A 24,174-nucleotide genomic window follows, 5' to 3' on the forward strand; every position below is an offset into this window, starting at 1 on the left:
CCTTCCTTTAGATGCTATGTGTAAATGGATTTACATTTTCCTTTCCCTCCTGCCCGTTCTGTGACTCCATCGCTTGCTGAGGTGCTAGTGACTGCCATTTTGCTGTACTACTGAGCTCAAACAAAATGGAGGCTTTGGAGGAATCAGGAACTACCACAGCGTGTGCCTTCTAAAATTGAAAATAATTGCCTTTTCTTATAAAAGGTGATAATTTTGAGGATGAAAAAACCATCAGCATACCCCATCCCAAAAGGCAGGATCTCCTTTTTTTTCCCTGTGAGCACATGGGTGCAGTTGTGTTAATTTCATTGCCAAAATGTAAATGTTAATGCACCTTGCACTTTGATAAATTGCTATAAAAGACACTGAATTTCAAATCACCAAGCCCACTGCGTGATACAGGGATGCAACTTGGCTGTTCATCTTTATTTGAAGCAGCTCTCTTCCTAAAAGCTCACTTAGGGAGATTCCCAGTTGCCATTAGAAAAGCAAAATAAAATTAATCTGAATCATCCTAACTTTATCTTAGAAAATTAATGATGGAGGAAAGGGGATTTTTAAAGGTTTAATAAGAACTAGTTTTGAGTAGTGTATATTCTAGAGCCTGTGATTATCGTGGTAATTTAGCAGATTGTATCACTGCCTATCTCTGCCAAAGGATGTTTCACACCATTTAAAATGCACAGTACTCCCTTCAGAGACAGGTTGTTCTGGAATAACTCAACATCCAAGGAAAAGCCATGTTATTTCACTCCTGACTTTATCAACTGCATGTGTGTGATCGCACATGTGTGCGCGTTGTCTTCTCAGTGATTGCACTGAGGTTTTGTGCTTGTTTCTGTGTTCATTTATCAGCCTCCTCCGAGACAGATAATACCAAAAATGGAAAGTCATGAAATCTGCTCAGAATAGGGTTTAAGTGCTGAAACCAGAGAGCCTGTGTAAAGAACAGTGTGAATTGGCCCTTCCTCTATCAGGTGAATTAAAGTAAATTTGGTTTTGAACAAGGTATCTATACTCTGAGAGCTGCTTTTTGTTTCTCATTTTGAAGAGGAACAAAACAGTGAGATAAGGACAAATCTTAGGTTTTTTTTTCCAGCAAAGATGATCTGGGAATCTTGAGACCAGAGGGATTGGGATTTGAATAAATTGTGTGCCTGTGATGTTTCTAAGTCTAAGGATGCAAGTCTTGCAGTGTGAAAAAGCATGAGCCAAACAGATCTGCAGTTAAATTAGAGAATTTGCTGTGTTTGAATTCATGCAGTGTATGCTCTGACGTTCCCTTTGACTTTGCTGCCTCTCTTTATTACAGGCTGTTTGCTGCTAAGTGCAGTGGCTGCATGGAAAAGATCGCCCCAACAGAATTCGTGATGAGAGCCCTGGAGTGTGTTTACCACTTAAGCTGCTTCTGCTGTTGCGTCTGCGAACGACAGCTGAGGAAAGGCGACGAGTTTGTTCTTAAGGAAGGGCAATTGCTCTGCAAAAGTGACTATGAAAAAGAGAAAGACTTGTTGAGCTCGGTCAGCCCAGACGACTCAGACTCAGGTGAGCTTTTCCCACACCTGCTCCAACTGGAAAAGCCACAAGGGTTTGTAGAGCTTTCGTATAGAAACATATATCCATTTGCACATCTACTTTATTTATATACACATGCAAATTAGCAGCACAGCTAAAAGAAATCCCTACTTGCAGTCTGCTCTTCCTAGCTTGATTCTCTCCCTGAACTTGCTGCTTAGTAAAGGACAAAAGCATTTAGGTTTTGTCAATGTATTTTTCTGTAAGATCCCAAAACGTGAATCAGCCTGACTTTAGCTACCCCAGGCCTCATTCAAATGTGCTGTTTTCCACAGGCATCCTTCTATCCACTTAACATATTTTTCAGGGGATCTTCTGCACATACACTTTCAGCACTGAGCTAGGAAAGTGGGCAAAGTAGTAATAGAATTTTCAAGTGTATTCTTTCTGCTAATCACAGACAGTAACTTTAAGAGACACTATAAGTACAACACAGATGTACCAGGAGAATCTGAAAGAAACTGAGGAGTGGGTTTGTGCTGCAGCTATAGTATGTGTAGTGCAGGAAGCCGGGGCAGCTGCCTGCTTGGTGAGGCTGCCTGCAAATGTGCTCCTGTTAAGGCAGACAAGTGGGCTTACCTAGAAGAGAAATAAAAGCAGTAATAAAAAAAAGCTTGTCTGCTACAGATCTCCAGAGCTTCCTGGAAGTCCTGCACTGTTCCTGATGAATGCAAACTGTAAGGAATGTCAGGCTTGATATCTTAGCAAAATGGTCTACTACGAGTCTGTAGAGTGATCATTCTCTTAAGAGGGACATGGGCTTTGAACGGTGCGATGGCAAGAGTCTGCACACCTGGCTAAGGCAAGCCTCACCATACTGTGACCAGAGCTTTTACCTTCTCCTAAAAAAGACAGCAGAGCCCTCATACCTGATAGCAGATGATGGGTGTCTTCCCCAAGTCCTTCGCAGTGATGGAGGGACAGATGCTTCCTTTCCTCCACCTGTTTCCTAGGGAAAGTTTTAAAAGAGAGTGAGCAAAATCCGTTTGCTGTCTATCCAGGGTTAAGAACACAGTAGAGCACAGGACAGATAGTTCACACACTGGACTCAAGTTCTCCAGTCCAAATCCCAGGGACTTAGCAGGGGTTACAGTGAGGACGGGCTTTCAGATCACAACCAGTTCCAGGAGACATGGGATGCCTCCTTGCCGGGCCATATATGCTCAAAGAGATTGGAAAACTGCTGCCAGTGTGCCCTGGCTGATCCCCAAACTAGAGACAGTATGTACACAAATTGCTGCCAGCCATCGTAACTGTGCACTTGTTTCCCAAGAAAATGTCTAAGAAAATCAACAATTACCATTCCATTAAGTGAACAAATGACATGAATGTTTGCCTCTGGTTGATGGGAAAATGCATTATTCTAATTTAGGTAAAAGCAGTAATTATCTTAATCTCTAATCTGAGGGCCATATTCTCCACATTACTAAAATTTGTATTTTGATGTCAGGAATGCTTCAGGACAAAGGTCACCGCTAACTCGGCAGGACACACAGGACCACGGTCTTTCTTGGAGGAGCATGTTATTTATTGCCATACTGTATTTGCAGGGCCTTGAGTGCTCTGCTCTGTAAATCTCACGTCACAAGGTCTGTGAATTTGCCCCAGGCCTGGGAGTTTCCTACTTGTCCTTCAGCGTGTCATTCTCATCGCCAACCTCAAAGTCCCACTGTCAGCCTATCTGTGTCCAGACAAAGCCCCTTTGAGAAGCTGCATGTACAGGGCTGTCCCCATGCTGCAGCAACGGGATGGGGATCCTCCTCCCTTGCCTTCCTCCCTCATCATGCTGGCACTGGTACCTGCATTGGAGATGTGCTTTGGGCTCTCCTTCAGGACACATTTTCTATTTTGTGATGATCAGCAAGTTACCACAGTGGGACAAAACAACCTTGGTTTCAATTTCATTTCCCCTTGGCACAAGGGGTAGTTTCTTACTCCTGGAGATGCTTTTTTTTTCCCCCTCATTATTCTCTGTTAGCCAAAACCAAACCTGAAAAACAAGTTGACAAATTAAAAGGGATGTTTTGTCTCCCGTTGTCTAATACATAGAAAACGCAGATCTCCCAGATGCCTGTGTGAGAGCAAATGATTTCACATAGCCCTGGCTGAGAATGTGTCCTTCTCCAATCAAATATTTATCCACTGGACACAAAAGTAACTCTCCAATGAGCAATGTTAATCCTCACAAACCTTTCCTTAGAAATGGCGTGCTGGAAAGTTAATAATGTCATGGTTATTAAAATGACTGAAGTTCTCTTTAATCATTAGGCCAAAGATGCTTATTAAAGTAAAAGGTGATTAGATTGCTAGGTGCATAATAATCAGGCCCTAAAATGAATTAAAGTCTAATTTGTTAATTCCCCAAACATGATCTTTGAGTATATGAAAACTGCAGAGTGTTTCTTCATGCTGAAGTCCCTATAATAGTATATTAACATTTTCTGGAAGAAAAATCAGTAATCTGGTGAAATAAAATATGCTGAGTTGAAAAGTTGTTTTTCACAATGAAATTTGTACTTAACTCTTCACACTTTGCCACTGCAATTGGTATTTTCTATTACAACACACTAACAAACATTGTATCATCAGATTGTATGAATAGTCAGAGTTTAACAAATAATCCATTTGGTCTACACAAGCACATACTTACTTGTATGTATTTGCCAAGAAAGAGAGATTTCTGCATGCACATACAGACACTATAGTACATAGAGAAAGAACTCTGATGTTTTCTGTGGGAAACATGAATGAGATGGCAAAGATTATATTGAATATTACCTCTAGAGCTTAAAAATGTTCAAATCCACAGCTGGAATCTACACTATATATACCTTGAGATATTTTTGTGATATTTGCACTTACACTGTTTTGCTGCCATAGTGGTGCAGGCAGTGGTACCTGCAGCTAATGCTTCTGGAGAAGATGTGGCTCTGCTGTGAAGAAAAGGGTGTGCATTAGTTGGTGTGGTTGCAGCAGGTGAGCACATGGGGGACCAAGCGATGTCAGAAAGGCACAAAGTCTCCATGTGCCTGATTCCTGGAAATATTGAGGCATATTCTGGATTTCGAACCCCTGAATTAAAAATCAAACACATCTTTATGTTTTTATGGCATTTGGTTTAGGCAGTGCACACAAATGTAAGACAGTCTCTTCCTTCCTGCAGTTGCTTTAGGTATTCAGAGAAACATGGGATAATGTTGAACCTGCTAACTAGCTTGGCAGCTGAAGAGCAGTTCTCAAACACCCTGTTATCTTGGTGGAACAAGTATGATTTCATATCCTGTTTATTTTTCACCAGTTAAAAGTGATGATGAAGACGGAGATGTTAAGCCCACCAAAGGACAAGTAACACAAGGAAAAGGAAGTGATGATGGGAAGGACCCAAGAAGACCTAAACGACCAAGGACAATACTTACTACGCAGCAGAGACGAGCATTCAAAGCATCCTTTGAAGTGTCTTCCAAGCCCTGTAGGAAGGTAAGTGCTTCATCAGGGACCAAAAGTCAGCTCTGACACCAGGCCACAGGAGTGACAGGGTCAGGCCACAGCTCCCTGCCCTTTCTTGGGACAGCAGCAGGTACCTTGAGGTGACTCCAGAGACCATGCCAGCGTACGGTAATACTCACCCAAATGCCATCTCCACCTGGAGCAACCAGCAGCTCAGGACCAACCAGCTCATTGTTGTCCCTTGGTATTCACAGCATGCAGAACAGCTCTATGACTGTCCTGCTGAACAACAATACTTGTCTGTTATAAAACATGAAATAGGCCTTGACTATCAGAGCCCAGGTAAACAAGTGGGTTTTGCCCTTCTTTTTCCCACTACAGAGGGAGTCACTATCTAGTGAGAGAGTGCTCAGCTTTGGATCAACTATTGTCCTTCCAGTCTTGCTTTTCTATGAAACTTAACCCTTCTGTTGATCTTGCTTACAGCAGCTAGGGAAAGGTAGAATGTATTTCTTCACTGATGAAGGTGGCAAAAAGCAACCCAGCTCACTGTTTCCTCCTAAGTTTGACTGTGTCATTTTACACAGCTCAGACTATTTGTTCAGTACTAATGAAACTGGTCGTGACATGAATGGCAGAACTTGAATGAGCTATGCAAAAATATGAGGAACTTTTAGAAGTAATTCTGCACAAGCAGTTTTTAGTGTAAGTACAGGCATAATCCTCCATACATAACTGATTAGTTTTTCTAAAAAATATTAAAATTGACATTGTTAAGCTTTTCCTCCTGTAGGTCAGAGAAACACTAGCAGCTGAAACAGGACTCAGCGTGCGAGTTGTCCAGGTCTGGTTTCAAAACCAAAGAGCAAAGGTAGGTTGTTTGTCAAGTTCTCAAAAGTAAAACACAAATTGTCCTCCAACACAAGTTTCCCCCTCCCCTTAGATTTAGTACATACCACAGGGATCCCAGGGACTGAACTGCACATATTTTGCATGCAGTGCTGTCTGCATCCATACAGGAAAGGCAACTTTCAAACACAGACATTAAGTTCATGTGTTCAAAGCAACATGAAGCTGGGGGTAAATTTTGCATGCAAATATGAAATAGAAACTAAAATGTTTAAGCTTAGAAATTAAACTGAACCCAGTGGTGTGAGCATGAATATACATGGTCTGCTTTAATAGATTTTATGTTTGTAGAGAGTTTTGTAAGGAAACAAAATTGTTGCATTTGGAGCCATGAGATTGTTCTGTTCTTTCTCTTTTATCAGATGAAAAAACTAGCACGAAGGCATCAGCAGCAGCAGGAGCAACAAAACTCGCAGCGACTAGGGCAAGGTAGGGCATCTGTGATGAAGGCAAAGAAATGGATAAAGAATCTGCCACATTTCTTGAAATGCCATTCCCACATAATGCCTTAAGTACAACCCCATAGAGCATGCATGAGTCTGTGGATAATGTGTGCCACCATCAGCGCTCTATCCGAGTGCCCACCCCAGGTTATCCCAGAGTTCTTCCATGCGGCCAGACCCTGGAGGTGCTTACACAGAAGCTGTTACCTGCTTTCTAGAATAAATCTGCAGTACAGAGATGCTTTCATTGGAGGAAACCTCCAGGAGGCTCACTCCAGGTAGACAGTGAGAAAGGAGTCCTGCAGGCTGCTTGCAAGGGTATCATCAACATCGCTGCCACAGCCAAGGCAGAGGGAGCTGCACAGAGGCACCAGGGCTTACGCTGCTGCTCCATGGATGCTCTTGAGCATCTCCAGCTCCCAAGGTCTTGCAGCCTCAAATCCTCCTCCACAAAGAGCCAGAAAAACTGGTACCAACAGAAGTTAGAGAATAATAGGGCTGTGTCACACACAGAACAGACTTTGGGAAGATACGGTCCAGCAGTATTATCTAACTCCACAACTAGCATTAAATAATAACTCCAGAAATTATTTAGTTGGAAATTACAAGTCTTTTAACTGACTGCTCAGGGTTGTACTCTTAGACAAAATGTGGAAGCCTCCTCTGAATGACAGGACACACTGAGCTGCATCCCCTCTGTGCTCGGGTTCTGTATTGCTGCTGATGCTGCCTCTTTATTCCTAAGTAGTGACTGTGCCCTCCTGTTTGCTTTGCAGAAGTAATGTCCAACCGAATGGAAGGGATGATGACATCTTACACGCCACTTGCACCACCACAGCAGCAGATTGTAGCAATGGATCAAAGCAGTTATGGCACAGACCCATTTCAGCAGGGTCTTACCCCTCCACAAATGCCAGGCGACCACATGAACCCTTATGGTAAGGCATGCATCATTCTGCCGCATCAGAAATAGCAGGGTTCGTATGCTGGTTTACACCCCACAGGTTCAGTAGAATTACTTGCTTTTATAATATTGTTTTCTGGATTTGTACCAGGGAATTTGTACCAGTCAGTTTTGTATATGTGTATATTTTCATTTACACATAAAGGGGTAGAAGAGAGCTCATCCAAGGCTTTGGACACCCTTCAGAACTATTTCACAGTGTAATTCTGATAAATGATAAATCAAGCAACATCACCTCTCCAGCTCCACTGTTTTAAACCAATATCCAAGACACTGAAAAATAAACAGTACCAAATTCTAGCTCCCTCACAAGTTCTTCCTTTTTCATAGAAGCTTTGGGGGAAAAGTGCCTTCAATAAAAAGAAACAATCTATTCCAAAATGAATAAACACCTCTGTAGGATCCCTCAGATTGGATGTATGGATTTGTTAAAAACAGGTCTTTAAGCTACTAAGAGATGTGTCACCACAGCACATTTTTCCTGTGTAGTTTTATTCTCTGCCCAAAATCAAGATGATGGTTTGCTTTCGTGATTTCCTGACCACACACTTTCAAGTGGATAGGTACCCTAAAAGCATTACAAGCATTAAATGCCTAATAATTGATTCTGGACAATTGCAGTGTGGCATTTAAATAAAATTTAAGAGGATTTCTCAGACTGTGGTTATTGGCCTTGCTGTAACCCACAAGGGTCTGTTGTGTCAGACTTGTTTCTGCTGACCAGGAGCACTTCACTTCCCTATAGAGGGGAGAGCACAAAGCCATTTCAAATGGGCGCATGAGGAAAAAGAGCCAGGCTAACACTTTCTTAGCGCTCACAGGACTTGAGCTACAGCTCTTTTTGGTACCTTCAGAGTTGAAGTAATTTGAAATCTTATTTGCTAAGGGAAATAAAAGGCGCTGTTCCAAACCAGCCTCAGAATTGTGGAATTTTCTTAAATGAAAGCATGTTCACAACTGTAGCTGACTCGAGGCCAGGGAAGCTGGGTCTCTCCTCCTGAGTCCCATCGCATTTGTATTTCTGTCTTTTACCTTGTGTGTAAATGAAGATCATTACTGGTTAAGGTTCTCAGACCACTTTTCCCATCACGGGCATTCGATGTCTGGTCCCACCTTCCTTGGGGCCTTGGTGCCCCTGCAAACGCCAGATCCCAACTCAGAGGGAGCCGGGGACTTGCTCCTCCTCCCCAGCACTGTTTGCTCCCGTCATCAGCCAAGACTCTCTTTTGTGCTGCTGACTGCAGTATAAATTAAATCCTGGCAGTTCCGAGTGGCACTGCTGCCAGCTGAACTCTGCAAATTGGTTGCTGGCCTTCCTCTTTGTAGGTCAGACCCTTAGAGCGAAATCAGGGTAACGTGTAAAAACAAAACCAGGAGCGTTCCCTTTTGCTGCAGTGGGCAACATGTGAGCATCGTGTGTACTGTGTCCTCCTCTGTGCACAGAATCCAGCTTAACATATACGTTTCATTTGCAGGAAACGACTCCATTTTTCATGATATCGACAGTGATACCTCTTTAACTAGCTTGAGCGACTGTTTTCTTGCCTCTTCTGAAGTTAACTCCATGCAGGCTAGGGTAGGAAATCCCATTGACAGGCTGTACTCTATGCAGAGCTCCTATTTCGCCTCATGAAAATAAAAGAAAACAAACAGCCGGCGTATATTTAGCCAGTGACTTTTTCCAGTGCAGACTCTACAGCCATATGTTGCCCAGCTCTTCCTTCACAGTGACTCCTGCTGCCTCTGGACTGCAAAGAGCATTTTTAGGAAGACTGTATCTGTGTGCATATATGTGTATGTATGTATATATATATTAATACCTACCTACATACATACATATATATATATAAACAAAACGCATCCACCAGTCCCATCCCCTTGATTCCCAGCTTGCACCAGACCACGAGACAAGCACGGAAGGAACAGAAGACCCTGCTCGTCAGAAGCCTTTGGTTTGGTTTGAGCTCATCGTTGTACAGGAAATGGATTTTGCGGAAAGCTAGACCTTTTCCTCCTTTCGCTCTTCCTTTCTTTTGGATGTTTAAGCTTTGTTTGTTTTGTTTGGTTTTTTTTTAAAGCCACTGATACTGACATCAGTCGACCATATGACAAATAAATCAAGGAAACTGGAGATTCCTCCCTTTTCTTACTGCATGATTCATACTATGTTGTGGATAAATTGCCATTTGAACTGTGAGAAGTTAATGTAAATGTGACGTTCAACATTTGTTTCCTTTCTACACTTTTTCTACATAACCTAGATCTGCTCATTAGTTTATAGCCCTTATGCATATGATACTGAGGAAACTGGTTAACAGTAATATTTGTGGAGAAAGCCAGTGATTTCATAATAAGAAAGGTCTATGACCCTGGAGAGGAGATGCATGTTAGGGACAGAGGCATTTAGGTTAGTATTGATCTTAAATAATTAAAACTAAAGGTGCTTACAAGACAGAGTTTTATTTAATTCTCTTTTTTTGAAGTGTGAGAATAAACCATTTACATTTGTTTGGAAGTACTGCAGTGCCAAATTCAAGTCTAGACCATGACTGGCAAACATGTGTTGTTCATTCTGTTCTGTTTATTTATGTTTTGCATGAGGCATAAATGTGCTCCATTGTCCATCTGGAATAATTAAGCACTCCTTTAGTTAATTATCTCGCCTCAGCAAGAATCTATGATACACAGTTGTAGCCTGAACCATCAGAAGTCCTGAAACGTGCTCTGACTGGAGAAAAAACAGTATGAAAGAGATCCCAATGGGAGGTTTAGGTATGTTGAGATGAAGTCTAAGCTGAGTCTTGCAGGTTTCACACTGACAGGACTCCTGTATTCACAATAAATACTCTAGTAACCTGTTAGTGCAAACGTAAGATGAACAAGTACACAAATTGAAGGCAATGTCCCAGCTGAAGTCTGAATGTCTCAGATGCTGAAGTTTGAACGTATGTCATATAGGTTTTCGTAGGGCATAAAATAACATAAATAATAATAGTATAGTTATAAATATTGCCTGGTGATAATTATAATGTGGAGAGGCAGACAAGTACGGTCATAGCTCTTAGTGGAGAAAACTTCATGGGGAAAATTTGCCAGGGTAATCTCAGTAATTATAGGGTGTGTTCAAAATAGAGCTCATGGGGAAAGATTGGCAGGATAGGCACTTTCTTAAATAAATACCTTTAATATATTGACCATAATAGCTGAAAACAAGTCCAAAGCATTGGCTAATCCGATTTCTCCACACTGAGGACTGGTACCAGGAAAGCGCTGCAGCGTCTCCCGTGGGACTCAGCGCCTTCTGTAGGGATTCTCTGGGACTCCCATTGGGGTGGGGGGTGCCACTGAGAAGAAAGCAAATCCACTGAGCACAGAGAACCTATGGCCTTGGCAGAGGCAGGGTCCTGCTGGGGAGCCTCTCAGAGAGTTGCCCACCCCTTCATTTATGGAAGAAGGTTCTCCTTGTGTCCCAGAGGGGTGAATAGCAAGGATCAGATGATAAGTCTAAGGGAGTAAATAAGATCACATTCCCTACCCAAGCATGGAAACATGGACCAAGCATGTTAGAGGTTGCGAAAGCAAAAGCTGCATGTGTTTTCACTGTGTGGAGGTGAGGAAAGCACCAGGGAGGAAACTGTGTGTGCAGTGCAGGACAGGCAAGTGCAGACCCCAGACAAACCCTCCCTCTGCTGTCTGCCACACACCCAGCTCTTCCCAAGCAAAGGAACCAATGTCTCAGTGAGGATTTGGGGTGACACTCCCCTCCCTGTTGGTTCCCATCTCCTCCCTCTGTGGCAGCAGCCCTATCTGCAGGCTGCCATGCCCAGGGAAAAGGGGCCATTGCGCCCCTGTGCTTTTGCTAGCGACCATTGCTCGCTTTCTGACAGGGATGTGGATTTTCAGTTGAAGGTTGTGAGCCTCTGGATATGTTTTGAAATTGGAAGAATTTTCTTTTCTTACCCGTCCCCTTCAATTATTTCTCCCTTTCTCTGTGTATCAAAATAAATAACAACTTCCTTTCTCTCTGCATGACCACAGATGTCTATAAAGAACTCAGGTGATCCTCACTGCTTGCAGGGCAGAAGGCAAGCAGATTTCATACAGCACATTTTAAACATTTGTCACTACCAATCTCAATGGATTCATCAAGTTTTCCTCCCCACCCTTCTGCTGTGCTACTTTAGCATCATAGAAAAGCATCTTCACCATCTCAAACATACTGGGTTTATAGCCTCTATGCATAGGCACAACCTGACTTCATCCCTCATTACTGGCAGGATCAAAATGGCATTTTTAGTGTTTACAGGGACTTATATGAGAACTATAATGTGACCTACAGTTTGGAGAACTGCCTTGTCCCAACTCTACCTCTGCTTGTGGGCTGGATGTTGAAATAACAATCCATTTCCAAGGAAAGAATCAGATATTCCATTTTATATCTGAAGTAACCATACTCTTTTGCTGATTATTTTGGATGACTGCTACCTTTTTTTTCTTTTTCTTTTCATTGCTTTCACATACCATCCCTGCTTCCCTTGTTGTGTTGGATGATGATGCTTTAGCTGTTTGTTCCCCCATATTCTACCATCTCTGGTGCCACATGCATGACACAGTCGAGCTCTCTGGCATGTGTAACATTTCCCATGCCACTGTGGGTTGCTGCTGGTCAAGGGAAGGAATGCATAGCCAATGATTTCCAATGGACCCGTTATATCTGGCAAAGGCCGAAGTTCATTAAAGCAAAATAAATGTCACTTTTTTTTTTTGTGGAATGAATTGCCCTACTGGAGTGTGATCATTGTGGTTTTAACCTGGGACCTGCAGTAAAAAATTATAGAGCAACCTCTGACCTTTTTGATTTCTGCTTTACTCTTCTATTGTCAAGGGAATTTCACTGATCAGGTGAAAGTAAAACGTTTAATGGGCCATATCACAGTAATATCTTACACTGAGTCAAATTGATAAACTCTTGCCAAAAATTCTTAGCATCTGGCACTTCCACGGAAACCACAAACAATGATTGCACATAAGGGAGCTTGAAGGCTAGAGGTCATGACAGCAGTTTATTACATGCACCTTACAGTGATCATTTTCCCTAGGAAATTAACCCCTCTCTAATATAAATGCATCAAGTGAGCTCTTGACAGTGTTTCAATCATGTTGTTTCGGCTAAGCAAGGCATACATGTTAAGCTTAAGTGATGACAAGATGCAATTAAGTAAAAGATGATTGATTAGGTTTCAGTATTTGCTCAGTAACGTTTAAAAAAGATGGTTGTGAGATCAGAATGAATTTACCAAGCACCAGCTTCCTCAAAGGTCCTTAGTGTGCGGTTACCAGGTGGTAACAGTGGCACATGAGAGATCTGCTGGCATTCAGGAATGGTTGCTGAGCAGTGTGGCCCTTGATACCACCACTGGGCTCTGACCAGCAGCACCTTTCCATTGCACAGCTGACTGTTGAGAGGACAATTCCTACCGTGCACTGCTGTTCTCAGCCCCTGTTTACCACAGCACTGCAGATTAAACCTTGTATCATAAGCAGTTAGGGGCTGGTGGTAAATCTGTTTCACAATCACAACATGGAAGACAGTTAGGTTACTGCAATTAAAGAATGGTGGTTGAAATCACTATGACTCAAACACTATTCTAGGCATTTTTATCTCCTTTTCTTCTTCAAACTCTGTCATGAATAACATCCTAATCACTTGGCTCAGTTGCTGCTAACCATGCTTGAGATGTGACTCCAGTTAGTCCTTACGATGGCTGCTGAGTGGATCTTTGAAAGCCACCCTGCACAAGTCAGATGAGTGTTACCAGGTCTTTTGAACAGGTCATTGTCAGCAGCAGCTCAGTCACCTCACTGTGCTGTCACTGCATGGGGAAGGTCCTCCATGCTGGCAAACCTTCCAGGGATGATGTGAACCCACTTACCTCTTCCTACTGTGCTCAGGACTCCCTTCCAGTTTCCTTAAGGATCAGAAGTATATCCCAAGCCACCACCACAGGTGCCCCAGGGAAGCCGGCTCTGTGATGCTGCTAGGGATGCTGCAAGCTGGGGTTTGTGAGACCTCCTCTTTGAATCATGTCATAATAACTCTGGTTGTCCCTAAAAGCCACTAGAAATTAACAGCAGAACCCAGGAGGAAGGGAAAGGTTCTCACAAGCCTGGAACTTGGTCACAACAATGAAAGGACAGAGAGGCTACTGAAGCACATCAAAGCCATGGGAGCTGGAGCCACAGTACACACAGTCTTGAGTGCTCAGGATAGTGCTTTACACAGCCCCATGCCCAAACCACGTCATGTGTTTCTGAACAGCAAATGCTCCCTGTGTGTGGGTCCATCACCAGCCCAGTGGCATGGGAGAATGGGTGCTGCACCCACAGCAGCATGGCGAGGGCTTCAGGCATCTCTTCTCTTGGTTAGGGGGGTACCTGGGACTTGTTACCTCTTGGCAGGTACCTGAAGTCTTTTGGCTTTGATGGGATTTAAGCTCAGTCTTGCTCATTTGAGGCCTATCTGAATAAACTGACAACTATTTGCCCTCCACAAGGATGCAGCCAGGTCCCCTTGGTTCTGCACACCCTGTTTCTGCTCAGCAGTGACTGTGAAGGGACTGCCAGCTCCTTTGCATTGGGAACTCTGTTTTTAAGTGAACACCCTATTTTTTAGCTGTGTATGGCTGTATTACTTGTATATTTATATATTCTGTATTTATGTTATCGAAATGTAGTATTTTGTAGCTGTCTGTTACAATTTGTTTAACTTGTAAAAAAATATGACTATGCTCTCTCATACTTAACCAGCTGCCTTCCACCATAGACTCTCTGCTCCTTTCCCTCTGTGCTGGTAACAAACCACCATAATGTATGTAGATCGGATTCTTATTATGTTTTTTTTTTTTTAATTTAATTACTTGTCATTGTTAAATTATTTATTAGCATTTTTAAATTTCAATTCACTGCATTTTTTTTTCCTGCCACCATTGCCTGGCAGCTAAGATACATGAGTTTCTCATACATTATGTTCCTTCCCACGTGCACGTGCGTGCACGCACACACACACTCTAAACAAAACCAGAAAAAGAAAAAAAAGAGAGAGATGACACTTCAGTATATTTGTAAATAAAAGCAACCTGTAAACAAAGCAGGATTTTCTTTCAGTGTGCAGTTCTTTCTTTGCTTTTGCAGACTGAAAGCGCGTTCTCTTATACCCCCTGCCTGTGGCAAGGGGTTGGAACTGGATGAGCTTTAAGGTCCCTTCCAAACCAAACCATGCTATCACAATCCTCTGCCATTTTTGCATGGCCTAGTTTAGGACAGGAAAAGTCTGTAGGAATTAGAGGTGGTGCAACCAGCCCAGTCACTCAGACAGAGCTCTGTCAGGGGCAAGATACGTGTGGAGCAGGCACTTCTTGTTCCTGGCAGTGCCAGGAAGGCTCATTCTGGAAGCACGTGGATGTGACTAGTCAACTGCAATAAGCCCAGTGGCATTTTGGGCATACCGGGGGCCATGACAAGCCTGAGTGCACCACTCCTCTGCCACTGGGCATAGGCACAGCTATAGAAGAAACCAAGGAAATACCTGTTCATTACAGAAAACAGCTTATACTATGAACACAACAACTCACTGTAGCAGAGGTCTGGAGGATGAGCAGTGTTTCTGCATGAACTGCTTTAGGGGAAGACAACAGTGCTCATTGCCACCACCTGCAGCGGTGATGTCCAAGAGCCAGATGAGCTTGCAGAGTTAAAGGCTGTTTGCTGCTGTTAACAGCAGTGCTCTGGTGCAGCCTCCAACATTCCTGTTGTTTGCCAGCACTCAGTGGTCCGGCAAGGAAAGGCTGCCTTGAGCCTTTCCTCACTGTGTGAGACGTGGACTGGTCCTATCGGTCCAGTTTCATGGTAAGGCAAGTTAGACACTGTTATTAGGCTCCCTTGAAAATTTGCCATTTAAATTATTTTAAGCTGAGAATTCTGATTTCCAGCTAAAAGCTGCTTTTCACCTACAGAAAGCATATGCTTAGTTTTCCAGCAAAAATTTTGATTTCTTTCAAAGAAGTAAAATGTCTCAAATGGAAAATTTCTAACCAAAACCTGCTAGGTTTTCAACAGACACAGTGAGAAAAGAACACATTATGCAAGATTTTCTTTAAAGGGAAGCAAAGCAAAGCAAAGCAAAGCAAAGCAAAGCAAATGCAGGTGTGGAAAGTGAATCAGCTCCAGGACTAGGCAGCCAGATAAGCTGGGCCAAGGGGTTTAACCACTTTTTTTCTCTGCTGAAGTGACAGAGAAGTGGCCATGGCTATTCTTTTATTACCTTAACCAATGCTATTTATCCTTAAGTGAAAAGCCAGTGGTATTGCTGACTTGAAACAGCAGCACAAGAAGAGACACGCAGAGCTGCAGGGGAATGAGAAAGCCCAATGGTCCGTCCTGCTGCTGAGCTGGGCTGGCTCCTCCAGCAGCTGTGCCTGGGGACAGGGAGCCAACCCAAACAGCCTGCCTTGGCAGAGAAACTGCGCTGCTCTGCTGGTCCCTGCCACAGAGGGTTCATACTGGAAAACAGAGTGCTAGTATCCTCTGTGCTTGGGCTCAGAAAGTCCTCTCTGCTGGCAGTTGTTATGGTACGTACAGGCAGCACACAGGGACCAAGCTGTCCTGCCTTACAGCCCTGTCCAAGCACCGCATCCCTCTGAGTCCCCAGGTTGCCCTGCATGGATGGTCATGTCCACCAGGATGGACAGCAGGAGCACAGAGCAGCACAGGCAGCCACAGGCCTTGCTGCAAGCCCAGAGCATCTGTTCTGTCCAACTATCACCAGTGCTGCCCTGAAGTGGCAGAAGCCCTGGCAAAAAGGCTCAAGCGATTTCAGAGACCTAACAGGGTCTTTCCTGAGGCAAAAACACATGCAAAGGGAACTGTGTGCTAAAATAGACAAATGTGTGTAAGTATTACCAATAGATTATAAAGTATTCATCTAGTAATGGCAAATTTGAGACCAATATAAAATGATAGATGCATGCTGGTGTCTCTTGGGCCATGTAAACATGAACGTGAACTTCAGCTGAGGTTTGATCTGGTCACATCTGATTACTCACTCATTGCCATCCCCGAGGTCCAGACACTACATTTCTGTGCCTCAGGCATAAATTCACATTTTCTATTTTTCATTAAAAATCAAACCATGCAGTTTTACAGCTAAGCTGGTAGCACCAAAAGGGAAAGCCCTGTTTCTTCCAGCCACACCATTTCAGCACATCCTTTGCAGCCCTCGTGCAGCAGGGTGAGTTCGTCTGGCTTGAAAAACACTCCATTAAGGACCAAAATGAGAGCATTTTTCCCCTGAAAGAGCTGCTTAATCTGACTTGTGCTCTAAGCACAGGGCTGCAAGAGTCAACGACAGAAGGCATGCACCAGGGAGCTGAGCCTGGGCTGAAGGAATCTCAACTGCCCTTTCCCATGGCAAGCCTCAGTTTTAGCAGTGGGAACATGGGGCACCCCGGGTGGAGGATCTTAAAGAAATGGCTGCTTTTTCCCACTGCAGTTTGCACATCATGTGTGCAACATCACACCCAGCACAGCACGTCAAGTGACATAACCAAAATCAATTATGTTTAAAACTTTTTCCCAGCATTTAGTTCCTAAAGCACGTAACTGCTGAGCAGGGACCTCTCTACTAAAACTCTCTCCAAGGTAAGGGGGGATACATTTGAAGGCCTGATCAATAAAACATCTTTGTTCCCAGTTAGCACCTTCTTTCCCTTCTGCTGTCCAGCTCCGAACTGCATCATCCTGTCCCCCCTCATGCTTGTTATTGGTGGAGTGTCACAGAGGAAAAATGAATTGCCATTAGCAATTGGTTTCACCTAAGTCAGAGTTAGCTACTCAAATATTCATGCTCTGTGTGCATCTAATATTTATGAAGGAAGAATTACTGAGTTGCCCATAGCCATTTCTGAATCTCCCCAAAAAGATAGGTGAAAGGGATCAGCAAAAAAAGAGAAAAGAAAAAAAGATGATTAATACATTTGGGGCTTGGTGTTCTGCATTGTTTGTGCTGTGTTTCTCTTTGGTGTCAGTGAGACAGAATGAAGACTGATTTATATGCCACAGCTGTAGCAAACAAAAGAAGAAGCGACCAGGGAAATGGCTAGAGGTAAAAATGCCGGTGCAAAGGGCTAAAGGCCTGCACCTGGGTACTGCTTCCCATGCAGTCTACCCCCCCTTGGAGCACCTTGTAAAATCAGATTATCTGCTGGACACAGGAGTTCAAACAGCCCTTCAAAAGATTTGTCTTAATAATTGCTGCCTTATCTTAACTTCTGTTTTTTTATCAGCCAAACTGCTGCTGGGAGGCAGATCCCGAGGATAAGGTGCTGTCACTCTTAATTATTATTACCTCTTATAATGAAAACACATTTGTTCATCCTTCTGTGCACTTGGAAATGGTGTAACTAATGAATGTCTAGTGTTTTATCAATATTTTTAATAACATAAAAAACCACTACAAGTATGGCCCCACTGTATAAACGATTGTATATTAAATGCTATTAAATAAATAAATTGCAAACTTGCCTCTCATTTATATTCAAATATAAACTGATTACTCTCTAAGACACATTTTTACATGCTCAGAAAACTGTTCTTCTCCTGAAAACCAAATTCTGCAGTTAAGATGCTGTGGGGCTATTTTCCATCACAGAAGGAACGTGGTAATTAGCACTAGAACCAGCAGGTACATTCTGAAATGAGAGCGGTGATAGAGAATGCTATTTCTTTGTTTACTTATGATGGGAAAACAAAACAATTCTCTTTGAAAGCCCACTAATGAATTTGGCTTGTAGCATTTATCAAAGCAACAGCCACCATTTGCATTCTCAAGCTGGTTTTTCTCTTACTTTGAGAACTAAATATGAATTACTCCAAAGTGAAAGCACAGGGTCAGTCGTACATGTGAAAGACCTTAAATTCAGAAATGATCTGCACATGTTCATCTCCTTGGCCCACAGTTCCTCACTTGCATCTGACTGTTCCCACTCTGTGGGATGGTGGCTGGGGTGGGACTCACTGCTCAGGGCTCAGAGCTTTGGCTCTGAGTAGCTTCTGCAGACCACTGGCTCTTTAGTATCACACTCTGAGCAAGACATGATATTATACATGACCAAAGCTGCCCCCCAAAATACAGAGGAAAGAAAATAATACTGAGTGGAGAATTATGTAAAACACAACATGAATTAGAACAATGAGCTGTGCACATTTTACTGAGTCTTGGTAGAGTGTTTGCTCTTCTCTACCTTCCGGATTTACCCTTTTGCTCTTCTCTACCCCCTGGATTTACATTAACTCATAATCTTTTGACCTTTAGTTAGTAAGAGGGCACTGCATTCTTTTTCAGGAAACAGAGTGATATTTTTGTGGGCCTTTGGGCTGGTGTTTCCACAAGGAACTATGCAGGGGACTTACACAACATATGCCCACTCAGAAACCTTCCTGCCCACCACTTGTGCCAGCTTACCCACTGATCAGCTGGTAGTGATCCTTCCCTAGCAGCAGCAGGTTTGTTTAGGCCCTGGCATAGATGATGTCCGAAGCAAAAAGGATTTTGAAAGGCAGGCAGATAAAAGCAGTGCTTTTACAACAAGCATCTAATAGTTGACACGAAGAATGACAAGCTGGAGCTGTGAGCAGAGCCCAGAAGCCTGGATCCATTGCTCAAACCACTCATGTTGTCTTGTCAGTGACACACAGGTTTTTCTCATTGTCCCTCCCCTTCCCAAAAAAATCTTTCTATATTCTTCAATATTTTACTTCTAAAAAGGCTTATTCAGAATTCAAGGGCTTTTGTCAGAGCTGAGGCATTTTTCCATACAAATTACTGTAGGAAAGGGTAAGGCACTGAAGGATTTCTTACAGCTTTCTACCTGAAATATTATTTCCTGCATAAACAATTAACTTCCTTTTGCAGCGTCAGGACTATGACAACCTCAACACAGCTCTACCCAAAAATACTTGCGCTAAAATACTTTTAGCTCTTCTGCTGCTTTAGTTCAGTGTTCAGAACATTGTTTTGGGAACTGTGAAGAGACAGAGGTGACAAAACGAAGCTGAGAAGTTAGGTAATGGTAGTGGCCAAAAGACACAGAGTCAGAGGGAAGATGACGGTGATCAGGATGATGGAGTTTTAAAGCTATTTTCTTCACACAGTGAAGATGCCTTCTGGTCCTCTGAGACAGGACTGACAGTGGCTTCAGGGGCTTTGTGTTCCCTCCTTCCCACAGTCAGAAATGCACTTCAGTTTTGTGTAATTACTGAAGAGACAGTGCATGTAGCCTGTTCACCCCTTCCTACATCCAGCGAGGCCTCTGTGGAGCAGCAGCATTCCTTCAGGTGCCCAGCAGAAGCCCAGACTGCTGGGCAGCAACTGCTCTGACAAAAAGCAAGGGGTGAAGGAGACCCCAGGCAGCTGCCTGCTGATGGCAGAACCATAGCAGGAGGAGGATGGAGCTTGCATCTCTTACATGCCCAGTGTACATCCTCCTTTCCCTCAGGTGGCGGGGCCTGTGGAGCACATGCAGGACCCCCGTAGGAGCTGAAATGAGGATGATGAGGCTGACAGAGACAGAGCCTGCAGAGAAGCATATCTACGGTGCATCAGTGTCCACCTCTGTACAAGGTGTTTCAGGAAGAACACCCTTCTGCTTTGCTGCCCTGGCTCCAGCCAGATAATGACGCTTGTAGCCATGACCTGGAGATGAGCCCTGCTCACCAGGCAGGATGGACTGTCCCTAAGGGATGTTGTGAAGGTGCTCACTGCAGTGCTGGCTCAGCGCTGTGCTGGCTGCTGCAGTGAGGACGTGGATCACAGCATTTAATGGTTTTCTAAGGAAGGTGTTTCCCAATGCAGCCATCTGTATTATTAAAATGAGGAACATGCAATATGAAATGCCTTTTCCTTCTGAACACCCTTTCTATAATTACCATGCCCTCTCCTCCCCCCCCGCCCCCCGAGGGAGCGTGTCTGTGGGTGTTGTGTAATGGTTATTAGCTGCACACCCACAGACAGCCAAGACATGCAGCTCTCTCCACCACACCTCCCTCGTTACCAACACGACTTAATCAGGCTTGCTTAATTTGTTCCTTTGTTCAACTGGTAACAAGTAAACTGGTGTCCAGCAGAACACAATGGGTTACTCCTGATCAGATTACCAGTGATCTATCCCAGCTGGGGCATTCCCTCACACCTGTGTTGTCAGATTAACATCGATAAGGAGCTACTGATAAGCGTTTCTAGAAGTGCTCCCAGTGAGCTGAGTGCATTCCCTTGATCTTTCTTTACACCTTAGTGCTATGTGAAAACCTTTTGCTTTAGGACTGAGAGGAGGAACCAAGTAATTAGACTCCCGGTGGCAGTAGTCTTTCATGCAGGATAAAGCAATGGAAACCTGCTGCTTAGTGAAGCAGGCAAAATATACGTGACTAAAAATAAAAATCCAAAAGACCTGGATAACATAATCTCTTTTTTTGCATTACTATAAAAAGAGAGAAGTCCCAAGATCTGTACACTAGGTGGAAAGAAAGAAGTATGTGGGAAAGAAGGGTGCTAATAGGCTGGCAGCTCCAGGGGCACCAGAGATGTGGCTGCACATGCAGTGATGATGCCTGTGTCTGAAACCATGCACCAGCCAGGGCATTTCTGCTTGGTTTCTTACCCTCTGTATGAGCTGACTGAAACAGAATGATGGAACCAATATCCTAGTTATGGTTCATCTGCCTGTCTAACTTCCAACAGCAAGTCAAAGAATGAGTCTCAACAGGTGTATTTCATGAATGCTTCTTCCTTCTGCTTGGAGCTATTCTCCTGAGAACACCGGCAAATGTAGCCTGTGTCTGTGCCCCAGTTCTCTCCAAATGTTTTGGTATGTGTTATTATGATTACATGTTCCATTCTTTAAAATATTCCTTTTCTCACTGAGTTTGAAAAATGCTTTGGAAATGAAAAGGGTAGTAAAGTAAGAAATCTGATTATCTTTAGCAGAACTGAAGCAGCAGTGACCTCCTGTATGCTGCTGGTGCACTCTGCTGCTGCAGAGCTGATAGAAGGAGCACAGAGCTGCAGTCGGAAGTAGTACAGCTCTCCATTGCTGCAATGATGCAATCTGCAGCTCACAAGACTGCAGCTTGGCAAACAGAGGACTAACTGCTTCAAGTTCCTGGTAAGTCTGCATTTGAGCTGCATTTTTATGAGACTAATGCATTTGAATGACATTGGTAGCAGAAATTGCCTGTTTCTTCACTTTCTTAATCTGTGAAACTCTGGTGAAACCTTTCAAGCACGGAAGATTCCTGTAAGACAACTTGAACATGCATGAAAAAGAACAGGCTTTTGAAATCTAATCTTCTCCAGCTTAAAATAGAGGTAGTGCTAGGCTGTTGACAGTAGGTCTCTGAAGACTTTCAATATACTTTTTATTCCATGGCTCTGGCACCACATAGGAAATTAATTCAGCGACAATATTTTCATTAGATTATAACCCAAGTTCTCAATCTTAGGCACATTTGTATGCTTGTAATACATTCTAATTACTTGTAAAGAATAAGTCTGTGTGCTGGTTGGTTTATTGAATATATTAAATTAATGAATAAATAAATTTGTCTCCATGCTGGGAATGCCACTCCACGTCAAAGCTTGCCGCAGAAGGAACCAGAAATGCACTCATTCCCGGTGTTGGTAAGAGATATGATTTGTATTGTAGGTGGACTTCTCTGTCTCTCACAAGAGCAATGATTGAGAGAAAGCCCCTTTTTCCCCTCTAAATAAAAAGGCTTTTCCCACAGGTGATTTCTGTTTTCTTTCTTTTTTACTCTTTTTTTTTTTCTTTTTTAAAATGATGGTTTATTAGGAATTTAATCAGGAGAATTACTTTTCCTGCCTGAGCTCAGCACCTCACATGGTTTCTCTAGGATGTAGCTCTCAGGACATTCAGCCACCCTTTTACTTTCAGGTATTTCTAAGTTATGCAGAATAGGAAGGAAATAGCAGACACCTGAATTAAAATGGTGACACTGGTGGAAAAATGTGTCAGATTTTAGTATTGTGTAGGATGTGGCCTATCAGTTAAAAAAAAATTACTTTTAGCATAGAACAAAGTAATCAGAAGTGAGAATATTTCTCAAAGGATGGGAAATGCACTAATTTGAATTTTCATGGTAGAAGGGTTCCAGTTTCTCTCTTAATGCAGAGCTAGAAGAGGTTCATCATACCCTCTACTTCATTGGTTTGTTCAGTAATGTGTTGCCTACTGAGTTTTCCTTTCATGCAACGATTTTCTTCTCTGTCCCGTAAGAGAAAATAGTGCAGGTCTTAGCATGCAGGGAAGCCGACCTGGTATTCTGGCACCAGTGCCAGCACCATTCCCTGGAGCAGTAGCTCTGAGAGTGCTTTGGTTTGCAAGGAAATGCTCCTCGTTTCTCAGAACCATTGCATCCCCTTCAAGTGCCAAAGTTTTGGATAAATTATCTTCCAAATTCCAAAATGCTGCCGGTTCTGGATCCTTTCCTGGCACTGGGATCCTATGACATCAAGAACATAGAAAATAGCACAAGGGACTTTACACAGGAAAGACCATTCCTATTGTCTCTCAAGGAAAATGTGAGATGCAAGAGGTAAATGAAAATAGGTTTCTGGTGCTGGAAGGCTGTTTTATCAGGGGCTTGATGGTAAGACAAGGCAAAGAAAGAACAAAATTCTCTCTCCCAGCCTGTTGAAATAAGGATCAGTGGAACAAGACAATGTGGGTTTTTTGTGGCGTTCGCGCTGCAATGCTTTGTTAGAGACCTGTTCACCCATGTGAAAATGCATAACCCTGTCAACCTGCCAAGTGAAACTTCGGGTGATCGGCTGCGTAAGTGCTGGTAGCACAGGATAAAGCTGCCTTTGGCTACTTTCAATTACACGCCCAATTCTTTTAAGACTTCTGAATATTTGGGGAAGGAGAATATGCAGAACTTGTTTGTTTACATCAGATTGTGCTGTGTTTTCAGGTTTCCCAACTGCTTTTGGAGCATGTGAGCACAGCCCTAGCCCTTCGCCTTCCACATACCTGGCAACTTTGTCAATACAGTAAATGAATCCTCTCCAGGAGAAAGGAGCCGTGTCAGGCTGATGTTGTGCAGGGTTTCGTCATTTCAACAAAGTGGGAACTGGAGCAGAGACAGGCATTAAACAGCAAATGCTTTGCAAAGCAAAGTGTCAGATACTGGTGCTGCAGCGATGATTCAGGCAGCCCCAGGGGGCATTACTGATGTCTGTGCTGGGCCGGGGTGGAGAAAAGTGTCGTAACCAAGGGCAGATCTTCGCCTTTCATCTTTCAGGTACTGCTGGAAGCACAGCCAAGCACTGCTGGACAGAACAGATGAGAAGTGAACTCCATTTCTCTCTGTCTCCATTGGGACAAGACAGCCATTCTGAGGACTGCAAGGCTCTGGGGTGTCCACTGGGCAGCAGTTCTCCTACTGTGGGGCTTGTCAGCAGTCAGCATACCCTGCAAGCATCACCAGGGAGTTCTGGCAGGAAGCTCTAAACATCTCACCTTCTTCAGAACTGAAATAGTTTCTCCTGGGTCTGGATGCTTTCAGGATGGCCTGCCTGTGCAAGTAGCTTTTTTCCATGGTTGACTGTGAGTGAGGTCTTTTGGATGAAGAACTGACTGAAGTTGACAGCTTAGTTCCTTTGAATTTCTGTACAGCTTTCTGTTCTGCACCAGGGTGGTGCTGAGCCTGCCCTAATTAGCCCAAATTACCATACCTACAAAAAGCACGAATTCATTCTCATGG

General features: G+C 43.4%; 1 protein-coding gene across 2 annotated transcripts in view; it reads left to right on the forward strand.

Moving 5' to 3' along the window:
- Positions 1-8,971, forward strand: part of LMX1B (LIM homeobox transcription factor 1 beta) — a gene marked incomplete at both ends in the record, with an annotated part of 94,404 nt that extends 85,433 nt beyond the window's left edge. Inside the window, 6 exons of one of the 2 annotated variants that reach the window (XM_080630725.1) lie at positions 1,313-1,545; positions 4,874-5,052; positions 5,816-5,893; positions 6,294-6,360; positions 7,151-7,312; positions 8,814-8,971. In XM_080630725.1, the coding sequence (XP_080486851.1) occupies positions 1,313-1,545; positions 4,874-5,052; positions 5,816-5,893; positions 6,294-6,360; positions 7,151-7,312; positions 8,814-8,971 (877 nt within the window). The remainder of the gene's footprint in view (positions 1-1,312; positions 1,546-4,873; positions 5,053-5,815; positions 5,894-6,293; positions 6,361-7,150; positions 7,313-8,813) is intronic. The other variant, XM_080630726.1, reaches the window with a different exon arrangement.
- Positions 8,972-24,174: the final 15,203 nt, after the last annotated feature.

The sequence above is a fragment of the Psittacula echo genome (genome assembly GCF_963264785.1).
Source record: "Psittacula echo genome assembly, chromosome: 16".
NCBI classification, from domain to species: Eukaryota; Metazoa; Chordata; class Aves; order Psittaciformes; family Psittacidae; genus Psittacula; species Psittacula echo.